This window comes from Temnothorax curvispinosus, unplaced genomic scaffold (assembly GCF_003070985.1).
Source record: "Temnothorax curvispinosus isolate PA1 unplaced genomic scaffold, ASM307098v1 QBEX01006426.1, whole genome shotgun sequence".
Lineage (NCBI taxonomy): Eukaryota > Metazoa > Arthropoda > Insecta > Hymenoptera > Formicidae > Temnothorax > Temnothorax curvispinosus.
Genome location: NW_020216206.1, coordinates 1 through 12,381, shown reverse-complemented (window position 1 = coordinate 12,381; position 12,381 = coordinate 1). Strand labels below are relative to the sequence as shown.

Here is a 12,381-nt window from a genome sequence, read left to right as displayed (position 1 = left end):
GTGCCGACAAAAAATGCCGGTAAAACAGACGGCTCCAGCATCCCCTTAATATGCTTTCGAGAGTTACATTACAGGTCAGGTAACATTTTTGCTATGTCGCCCGTGCATAAGAGAGAGACAAGAGTGTAACTTCAATAACTAATTACTCGACAACCATGCAGACAATTGTCTTCAACTTTGGCATGGACGACAGAATCCCATAGACGAATATCCTTCTTAAATTTCAACTAATTCTTATTACATTGATTTGAGCAACCAACCTTTTATCTTAACCCGAAATAAAGCTTTTTTACAAAGTTTCATCGAAATTGAAGGTGGACCGTTTTCGGAACTCCACCTTTTTTTATCTCTACATATTTATTCTTTAATTGTCTATTCCGGCTCTTACTTTTTGGAGACGCCTCGTATAAATCCACTTATTTTTATCGTTTAATTTAAATTCTCCGAAATTCTTATTACTTGGCTTTCTTTATTTATTATTAGTTCAATTATATAAGTTCAAAATTTGTATATAGAATGCTGTAATGATTTTAATAAGTATATGAATAGTTTATCATTAAGCCATATCTTAATAATCAGCGCAGTAGGGGAGACCGGGGCGAAGTCGTCGCTATTTCTTTGGTGCCGATTTTTAACGATATAACAAATAATTTTAGTAAAATGTGGTATACCGTTGTAAAGAGTGAACCCTTGGTTACAAAATTTATAAGGGCATTTTTGGTCTACGTCGCTTTGTTCAACCGGTATAGAGTATAGAGTAAAAACGAAAAAAATGCAAAAATTGAAATGTCAAAATTGCCGGGGCGTAATCGTCACTCCATTCTCGGACTAAATTTTAAATAAAAATTCATAATTCCGATCATGAAAAATGATAGGATACATTTTATTAATTATTTTTTAATAGAAAAATGAATCATTAATTAAAAACACGATGGCGGAAAATAATTACAAGAAAAGCGCACGCACTTATATACCCTACGCTCGCACGAAATGCACTGTTTCTCGTCAGCTCTGTCCTCTGTCATCTCTGAGCACACGCAGCACATATTATCCAAGTCCTCGTCGGAATCCGACCATTGCTGCTTCCTTGACTTTGATTTTCGCACGAAGTCTCCATGATATCGTACAGCCACGTCATCCAGATGTGCTATTTTATCATTATTCTTCTTCAGCCAATCGTTCAACGTATAGTTCTCGGGACTCCAAATTGTTTTGCGGCTACTTTTTGTCTTAATTTTGTCTTAAATTTTATCTTTTTTCACCGCAAGAAACTACCTTCCTGAGTTGCTTCTTGTCGATGGGAGTTGTTTTGCGATGGTACGTGCGTACGATTTTCTTGCAATTGAGAAATACAATAACGCATTTGCAACGAAAAATAGAGTGAAACCACCGGGATAAAGTCGTCACAGTGACAAGTCCGCCCCGGTGGCTTGGTAACGACTTTCTCCCGGACACAGATTTTAAGTTTGATCGTTCATGAAATATTAAAAATCAACGAAAATAAAAAAACTTAACTAGATTTGTGTTCAGCATGCATTACTCTTCAGAATCACTTATCTCGAGATTCGAAGAGAAAATAATATTTAAAATATTAAAAATTTTCCACGCGCAAGAAAATTTACTTTTGACTTCCGAAAACACGTTTGCCTTAATGAAAATTACAACATGGCGTATAATCTCACTAAACTCCGTTGGTCACATAGACACCATAAGTAGTGTTTACAATATTAATGGCGAGTTCACACAACATAGATTTCAAGATAATTGTAGTGACGACGACTCCGCCCCGGTGACGACTTCGCCCCGGTCTCCCCTATGTAAACTAGCGACACGCTAATAAAAACAATTCAATGTTGAGTGATAAATTTTGTCATACGATCCATTATAACAAAAGTCTTGATTGCTCATCCAGTTTTCTGTGTAAACATTCATTAACACAAATAATTAAGTTAATGAACGGAGTGAACAATTCTGCATCAGAAAAACAATTTAATTTGATGCACACTAATGCTACTTTCTGAAAAGTTTTATCTCCTAATATTAAAATAAGTTTATTAGAAAAATACTTATACTAAAAAAAAAATATCGAAAAATAAATATTGTATTCACATTTAGATATATAAAATTTCTTAATAAGGCATTTAGTTGAAACATTTGAACATTCCATCATTACATAACAAGTATTTCATAATTTGTCTTTATCTTTTATTATAGTATCAGTAAAGTAATCTGCAATATATGTTTAAACAATTCTAACCTTTCTTTTTAACTGTGTATCTTTGAACTGAATAACAGACGCAAGCATATTTTATTTTTTATGATTTTATTTTATAAATATAGAAAAAGAGAGATTTTGAATTAATTTAGAACATTTTTAAAAATACATTTTATTAATCATCAAAAACACATTTGATATCTTTTTGATATATTTTAAACGATTATTTGTGTAACTATGAGATGTAATATAATATCGTAATTATTAAATCAGTAATTATTAAATACTAAATATTTAATAAAAATAAAAAGAAGTTTAATAACGAAGTTATATATAATAAGTAGCATTTATATATATATATATATATATATATATATATATATATATATATATATAATTATAAAAAAGAAAGAAATAATGGTTTACATCTTATTCTCTTGGTAAATACCATTTTCATGCAATCGATACGATCAATATTGTTACATAGCTTACAAAGAAACATACACAACTGTTCTCTTCCCAGGCCAGATTTTCATGAGTTTTGGATATGTTGTATTATTATTATTACATAATATTATTATACAAATATTCAATTTCACTTTAAATGGTTCTGGCAAATCATCAAAGGTACAGGTTTATACAGTACAGAAATTATATACTGTATAATGAATAAATTAGCGCAAAATCTATTTGTGTAATAACAGTAGAATGTTTATTCTTTATTCAAAATATTTTTCTTTTACAAATACAGATTTTTTTCTTTTTCTATAAAATGTTTATTTCTTATACAATGGAATAATGTGTCGCAACGAAATTATTCCTTTATCAAGAGACACTATAGTGTCTCGCTCCGCGCGTACTTGGCGCGAGACACTACAGTGCGTATATTTACGCGAATAGACAAATTTTAAAATTAAAAAATATTATAACATTACATCATTATCGTATTAGAAATACGATATATTTTGCGATTGGGTCAGCGTATTAATTTATTTTTTGCGATGTTATTTTATGTATACTTTTAATATCTTGCCGAAGATGCTAACTTTATTTTTAACGCTTAAAAATATATACTCTTTTCATATATAGAGAAATTATTTATTATAGTGCCTGCTGTTATAAGTATATCTGCAAAATTGAAAGAAATTAAAGAAATCGTCAAATAACGAGCGCTGTAAGATAAACACAGAAATTGAACATTTACAAAAGATATTTGCCTTTTATTTTGGTTTATGCTACAGCATTACAAAGTTCGTTGAAACTGAATGTTGGGAAAAGACAACAATTAGGTATGTTTTTTCTTAATTATATTTTTTCTTAAATATAAATAAAAGAAAAAAGTGCCATACATTAAAATACAAGATATATTATCCTACAATTTTTTCAAATCGTAAAATTAACTATTCTTATTTCAACTATCAACTTGCTCAACATAGGCTATTGCAATTCTTGTTTACATTCATCAATTGATCCAATCAACTCTCAATCCATTCGTAACGATATTCGCATAAATGTATTAAAATACTATATTCTCGCGATGTTCTACAATGTTCAAGAAACTAACAGATCTTGTAGATTACGGTTGAAGGGTATACTCGCCAGCACAGCTGTAGTTATGACCTCTTATATGTTCTAAATATACTTAACACAAATCGATAGTTTCTGTAATATTGATATAGGCCTGTTAAAGAGAACACGTTTGGAAATAGACGGCAAGAAATGATTATGAGAAAATATACATAAAAAACAGCATCTCGGCGGGTAGAATTGATGTACTGGGTATTGGTGCGGTAGCAAATTTCAAAAACGTTAATATGTTATGCCGCGTTCTTAGATGAGTGTTCAGCGAGATAAGGGCAACAAAAACAGTTTCGGAAGCTACGAGATATAGATATCGGATTTCTCATCATTCGTTCTGAACAATTGAGTGGATAAACATTACGAAATCGTCATTGAAATCATTGTTGGAAGTAATTAGTATCATATAGAAAGGAATGTGTCGTGTGATAACCCCGCGTAAAATATTATTTCATCTCGAAGCAACAGTGTGTGCAATGTGTATTGTTTGTGGTGTGTCAAGTATGTCGGGTGTCCCAGACTACCCGTCCCATCCGATTTATTCGAAACGCGACATTTTAGAGAAAAATGTTTCAGACAAAAGTTGTATGGTTTCAAGGGGTACATATAAGATGATGTCATTGGTTTGACCTTGGATAGACGTTTGAAGATTACATAAAGGTTACCTTCAATTTTTAAAATAGAACCCCCCATATTGTAGTATATCGTTTGAAAGAGCATAAAATAAGAAAAATGTTGGCGCAAGTTAAAAATCGATATGTTGACCCATTCAAAAGTTATTAGGTTCAAAAATTGGCTTTTTCGAACTTTAATCCTAAATAACACTCGAACGGGTTAACGTATCGACATCTGGTCTGCGCCAGGAATCTTCTTCTTTTATGCTCTTTCAAACAATATACTATACAATACAGGGGGTTCCATTTAAAATTTTTGAGTTGGTGCTTCCTGGGGCACTAAAAAATTTTAAGTAAAACCCTCCATATTGCAGTATATTGTTTGAAAGGGCATAAAAAAAATTTTTTTTGACGTAAACCAGAGGTCGATATGTTAACTTATTCGGGAGTTATTTAGGGTTAAAGTTCGGAAAAACTAATTTTTAAACCTAAATAACTTTTGAATGAGTCAACGTATCGACCTCTAACTTGCGCCAAATTTTTTCTTATTTTATGCCCTTTCAAAGGATATACTACAATATGGGGGGTTCTATTTAAAAAATTGAAGGTGACTTTCATGTGGTCTTCAAACACCTATCTAAGGTTAAATCAATGACACCATCTTATATACCCCTTGAAACCATACAAACTTTTGTCTGAAATATTTTTCTCTAAAATGTCGCGTTTACGAATAAATCGGGTGGGACGGGTGGTCTGGGACACTCGATATATCAAGGATGCGCAATTACAGCCACAGCTAAATGAAGTGGTGGTTGTTACTGAATCAAGAAGATTCTTTCATGAATGTTGAAATTATAGTAGCTGATGTTCACCCAACAACAGTTCACGTAAATGTTATTTAATACATAGTAATCCAGTCGTCATTTTTATCTGTCGACTACAAACCTAGAATTTCAAATTTACATTTTTCAGTCAAAATTTAATTAATTGTCATTTATATATTACTATTTTTAACTATATTTCCGTAATAAAGCTACAAGCAAGGAACCTATTACAGTAATATCTATTTGAAATTAAATAAAAATGATTTATTGTCTATTTTTTTGTCCTGCAACAACTTCATTCATAAAAACATTTTGTTTAAATCTCTCGTCTACATTTCTTGTTTAAATTGATGCTTTGACATTGAAACCAATCCCTTTTATTTCGGTTTTAAAGTATTCAACATTTCCAATTTCTATAACCGTAAAAAAACATAATTCTCATGTTCTTCTCACTTGTTTATTGATGAATTAGAAATTAATCTGATTATATGTTTAAAAAATTTGAAAGAAACTCTTATAATTTATCGTTCTCTTTTAATTTGCAACATTGTGTTCGAGAAATAAACACAAATCAAAATTAATTTTTTATTTAAATAAATTAATTTGATTCATTAGAATTAACTTTAAAAGTTTTATATCATTATGTTATTATACTTTTGCAGTATAATTTGCTATTATTTTTTATTTTACTTAAGAAAAAATAGATCAATCCAAGATATAGATTTATTAATTTACTGACAAAATATTATTATTTTTATGAAAATATCATTATTGTTGCTTTTTTTACCAGAATATTAACAAGAGAATTGCTCAAATTAGTTACAGTTTGTATATAAAATTTATACGTGAGTATTTTAGTATGTGAATTTTTCTGTTATATAAGTTTGTATCTTACTATATAAATATAAATATATAAATAAATTATAAACAAATTGTGAATTTACGTATTTATATCTTTGTAGGTGCTCGTATAAGATGTATGTATGTATGTATGTACACAGAATGTCGAATTGAATTCGCTGGTTACTATTAATGACTAGCGAAACTATTAATGACCCTTAGGGAGCGGTGTCAAGAAAGAATCGACGTGATACCTGGTAATCGCATATAAAACACTCCCATTATCATCGATGGCCGATTACATGACACGATGATCATTTATTCTTGTGATAAATAGAAACTATGGATCAAAAGCTAGATTATAGATAACATAGAAAGAGGCATGTTAGTATCATGTTGAATAACGTCACCTAGAAATATAAATATATAAAATATAATAAATATAAGAAATGTATATATATATATATCAGAGAGATCAATATTAGTCGAAAAATCTACACAAATCTACGATGCCTATACACATACTTACGCTAAAATAAGAGCAGACACGTTATATGTGATATTAGATTATCTATATCAAAGTAAAACATTAATGCCAAAATGAAACGTTACTTATAATGTCAATCAGCACGCCGAAATTAAATAAAATGTGAATAGATTGTGATTCAATTTATGGCTTACAGGCTACATTTGATCGACTCATGCGAATTCGATTTTGCTGCTTAGAAATTATTTTCTTAGTATTTCAATGGATATTCCAACTGATAAATATTCTGATTAATATAAAAAAGGCATAATCAGAAAAATATATTAGATTAATAGAAATAAATTTTTTATTTGTTTTGTTCAAAGTACATTTGTATTGAGGAGTATATTGTTAAAAATATATTGGAATTATTGATGATCTATTGCAACTTCAAACAGGCTATTCTTTTTATTGTTTCACTCTTTTAATAGACTTTTAATAGATTTTTAATAATTATTATTATATTATAATATTATAATATTATATAATAATATTATTATACATATAATAATGATAATATATTATATTATTATTATTTAGTATTATTTAATAATTAATTATATATATAAAAAAACATACATTAATAAAAATTGGTGTAAATTTACAGAGAAAATTTATTTATTCTTTTGGTAAATTTATTTTTTTAATTTTTATAGTTTTTTTTACTTAAAATTTGTATTTTTTTCTCTTATTTTAATAAAAAATACTAGAATATCATGAAAAATTAACTAAATCTAGTATTTTTAAAAATCATTTGTAGATTAGCTCCCGCGGTATTGTTAAATTCTTCCATAATATATTACATATCAATAACCTTTAATGTATCTATCGTTCTTCTATTTTCTTTTTAAAATTTTTCAGTTTTATAATTTGTTTATCATTCTTACATCTAAATAAACTTCTTACACACATTTTATAACTTATTATGACATTTTATTGCCTTATTTATAAACATTATTTGTAATTTTTTATAAGGCGTATATTTTATTTATGAATATAATTTATCCCACCCCTATGGGATATATGGCAAAAATGTAAGGGTCTCTAAAAGTTTTTTTTATTAAATAGAAAGAATGAATATTTCATATTTCTATTTTTTTATAGTAGTAGACAGTATAAAGTTTTTATTGGTATAATTCATTTGCCTTAAACATAAATAGTACTCGATAAATTAAGTTTCCCTTAGCTGCGGCGTATATACCAGAGTTACCCTAATATGTTATGGATGACTTTAACAATACCGGGAACTAATTTACAAATGATCTGTAAAAATACCAGATTAAGTTAATTATTCATAAAATTCCTGTATTTTTAAATAAAACAAGAGAAAAAAAATGCAAATTTTAAGTGAAAAACTATAAAAATTCAGTAAATTTACCCCAAAAAATTAGTAAATTTTCTCTGTAAATTTGTAGCGATTTTTATCAGTGCGTGTATACATAAATTGTAAATGTTTTATTTGACTCCTTTCTGATAAACTTATATAATATTAAGTAATTTTATGTAAATTTAAAGAGAGATTAAATATTATTTTACTAATATAAATACTTTAACAAATATCATTATTTTAAAAAATCATAGAATGGATGTGCAATATTAAGTAATCCAAAATTTTTGCTAGACTGCTATTTATTCGTAATAAAATATATAAATATATCAATATTTCAGAAAACCAGCGAAATCGATTGCGATCTGCCGCTTAAGCACCTGGCGAAACGATTTAAAATAAAATTAAATTAAAAATTGAATGTTCTAAATCTAATCTATCCACCTATCTTTAGGTATACAAACTACGTTGAATCGGTGCTGTAATACTGATTTAATAATATCTTTGCTCATATAAAAGCTTTGGCAAAAGTTACAAGCATGGATACATCGATAAGTAGATTGATGCAAACAAAAGTCGGTTAAAAAATATTGACGATAAATAAGAATTCAGATATATTTTGACGATCAAAGAATTTAACATTTTAGTTCATGTGCAAAGTGATGTGCAAAGTGCTCCAATTCTTCCATACAAAGTTACATATGTATGTATGTATTACGCGAAGTTACTCGATGCTTTCTTTGGCTTTATCGATCCCTGTCAGTACGAATATGCGCATTAAAAGCCAGTATAAATGCGTAATAAATAAATGTGAGACACAATTAGCTGAAAAAAATTATGATTGATACAAGTTTCTTTGTGAGACGGATGTAAAAAAATGTTGTATCATATAAGAGAAGAAACGTCGCGAATCATCTAGTATGCCATGATAATAAAATCATGCCATCAAGCTTAAAGACAGAATTTAATAATTAAAAACCGGTTGCATCAACATTACTTGGTTTAACTCTTCTTTTATGCATTAGAATATCGTGTTAATAAATCACCGGATATTTAATTAATATTGGAAATAATTATAAGAAATAATTTCCATTAATACAACTTTGTACTTATGTTACAAATTTATACAAATAATAACCAAAAATATATACATACATTTGCTGTGACGATATTGTCATAAGTAATTTTTCAATAATTAAAATGCAAGTTAGTATTACCAACAAAATATACAAAATATTACCACAAATGATTACAGATGAATTAATATCGATAAAGAATCGGAAATTGATATATTTTCGAATAATAAAACAAGGGCACAAGGGATAATTTATGGTGAATTATTCAGTTGGCTAATCATCAAGTAAGTTAATTGAGATCGTTGATGCAATCAGTCCCAATGACAAAAGACAACTACATTGTGTACAAGTACCAAACATATACATAATTTTTGTAATTTTGTACATAAGTTTTGTAATTTTTCAACGTTTCTCAAATAGAGATAAAATACATTAAATAGAATTCAGTTACAAGAATGAGCCGGAAGGCAATACGAAAACACAATAGTAAATCTCTCGTGTAAAAGTAGTGATTTTTTTATTAAAGATTATTATAAATATAATAAATAGTCAGCAATCTGAAATTCTAGTAATATTCTCAATTTTAACCATTAACAAGCCACTCGCATTCATCGCAAAACTATTTAAGTAGTGACCTCTAATAATTTAAATATCAACAATAATTGATATCAAATGCCGTGCGTCTTTGCTTTGACAATTCGACTTAAGCCTTTTCAACAATCTCATGATAAATCGCGATTTGATAGAACTTCTCATTAAAATTGATAGTAGTTGTCTAATATACTTTAATATCTAGTGATTTTAATCCATTTTGTCTTGTTTCTGTGTTGTTTCTAATTTCATGACCATCATTAAATATTAATTAATAATTGAATCATAAAATTTTAAATATCTGCTAAAATAGAACTTGTTAAAGTTATTTGAAAAACATTATTGACATACGTTAGTTATTTATATAATTAAACAATAATAATTTATAGAACATTATACAGAGTGATTCAAAACAAATATTTATCTTTGAAATGTCATATTCCTTAATTCTGAAATAACTTTATTACTTTTCCTAGAATTTTGTTCAAAGTTTAGTTTTTGAATTATAAAAAGATATAGTTCGCTTATCACGCGTCGAGTACGACGCTCAATTAATAGCAACAAGCACCCGCATTTGACGCTGAGTCACGCCGTCCTTACCTATCTCTTATACTTGACCTATGATAAGCGAACTATTTATTTTTATAATTCAAAAATTAAGCTTTGGACAAAATTTTGGAAGAAAAAAAATTGTCTCAGAATTAAGTTAGAGATATGGCATTTCAGAGCAAACGTTTGTTCTTAATCACCCGGTATAGAATTCTTTATACTCTGCTGCCTCATATCCTTCATCATTTCTTTTCTTGTATAATTCTTCATTCACATTTGTATAATCACATCACCAGCCCTTATTGAGAATGAGAAAACAAATAATTAACCTTAGAGAAATGTGAAATAATGTTAAAATCAAGAGCAATATAAGAATAAATAAAAAATAAAGAAACACAAAAAGAAAAGAATTTAAGTGCTCGATCGATTATATTTCAAGAATTATAGAAAGAAAAATGACTGACATGTCAAAATATATCCATATTACTAGCTGCTTTTCGTTTTTACTGAGACATCTTATCTAGATATGTATAATACACAACAAAGCAGGTGATGCGCGACGTTTCTCGCGTGCATTGTCTTCTATCGCCGCATGCGCGCGCACATGCGAATCGGTTTTCAAGCCACGGTACGACTCACCCTTGCCGCAATGGAGGTGGTTGGTTTCTCCAGAAGATCCCACAACCATTTTTGATACTGAGCGCACTTTCCTTCACCGAATTCCTCTTCCTCGCGCTGCCGAAGTGACTCTGCCTCCTTTCGCATTTCCTCGTGTACATGTTCCTTGCGCTGGTGATACTTGTGCTGGCAGCAATTTTCAAGATAGAGCTCGTCGACACCCCAATATGCGAGATCATCGCTAAACGCGAGAACGCACATTTCATCCACTAAATGGAGCTTGCCAGTGCGATAGAAATTAAGAATCGAGCTAAACGATTTAGGATGTCGATCAAAAAAATACTCGTTATCGATTAGGGAGTAATCATCGCAGAGTTCGGTTATTGCCTCGTGAGTATTGCAATCCCTCAGTCGACCTAGGCGCGTATGTGGCAACCGCTCAAGGGTACGCCAGAGTACCTCGTGCTTCACGCCACCGACGTTAATCGAAACTCGCCGATTTAATGCCTTCGAACGCATAATCATAAACGGCTCCGGCGGTAGAGATGTCATCGACTTGGAAAAGGCACGCTGCTGCTGCATCTGCAGCGGCAAGGGTGGTGGCGGCGGTGGCGGCGGCGGCGGCGGCGGTGGCGGCGGCGGTGGCGGCGGCGGTGGCGGTAGAGACTGCAGGTTTACCGGCGCCACGGTACCGATCGGACCTACAGATGCTGCGAATGGAGCGTAACAAACTTCCTTATTCATATTTCCACCACTCCCTCCTCCTCCTCCTCCTGTTCCACCACCCATCCCTGCAGTTCCTGTAGCTGCTCCAGTACTGATTCCACCAAGTCCTATCCCGCCGCCTAGCCCGCTTCCCGACCCTCCTATCGATGCGCCGAACCCGAGATCTCCTCCACCACCGATGCAGTCGATGTTTCCATGACCGGCTGCACCGAACTGCTGCAACGTCGACATACCGCCACCTTCGAACACGTAGCCCTGGTCGGTGCCGATGTAGGGCACCGTGCACGATAACGATGAGAGCGTCGGGCCGATAATCACGGCGCTATCGTTACGTTCTCCGTCCGCCAGTGTGCTGTCTGTCTCGAGCCGTATTTCGTTCAGCATCGGACATGCCAAGCGACGGCGGACTCAAGTCGTCGGTCACCAACGCGATTGCAAAACGGTTTTTCTTCGTATTGGTATTGACGTCAACGTTCTTGTTCGCTTATCTGATATCGGATAAACGGCGTCTATTTCTTCTTCTTCGTCGTCCTCCTCCTCCTCGACCACAGTGTTTCTTTTCAGCTTCATCCGTAAATCCGTCCGATTTCTTTCATCGACCCGGTCGGATTCAGTTGTATCATTATCTGAAAACAAAAACATTTACAATCGTCAGTCGTGCTGATTCGCTAACTACATATCTTTTGACAAAATTAAAGAGTGCAAATCATCACGAAACAATCTGTTTATATCGATTCGTATGTACAACCATATTATGTAAGTGATGAATAATAAATCGCGAAAAGTGTGAAAAGTTCACATTGATGATTTCTCACTTAAATTATGAGTCACGAGTCACAAGTCACTCATAAAGGCCAGCTTAATGCTATGTTGGGTGCTTTTCATTTAGCGATTCAA

General features: G+C 31.3%; 1 protein-coding gene across 1 annotated transcript; it reads right to left on the bottom strand.

Moving 5' to 3' along the window:
* Positions 1–10,613: 10,613 nt before the first annotated feature.
* LOC112455861 (potassium voltage-gated channel protein Shab-like) lies at positions 10,614–12,106 on the bottom strand. Its single transcript, XM_025018062.1, has one exon. It carries the CDS (start codon positions 11,866–11,868, stop codon positions 10,759–10,761), a length of 1,110 nt encoding a protein of 369 aa, XP_024873830.1. The 5' UTR covers positions 11,869–12,106; the 3' UTR covers positions 10,614–10,758.
* Between the last annotated feature and the right edge of the window lie 275 nt (positions 12,107–12,381).

Coding starts and splice junctions, on each gene's coding strand:
- LOC112455861 (XM_025018062.1), bottom strand. CDS start 11,868: ATGCTGAACGAAATACGGCTCGAGACAGACAGCACACTGGCGGACGGA.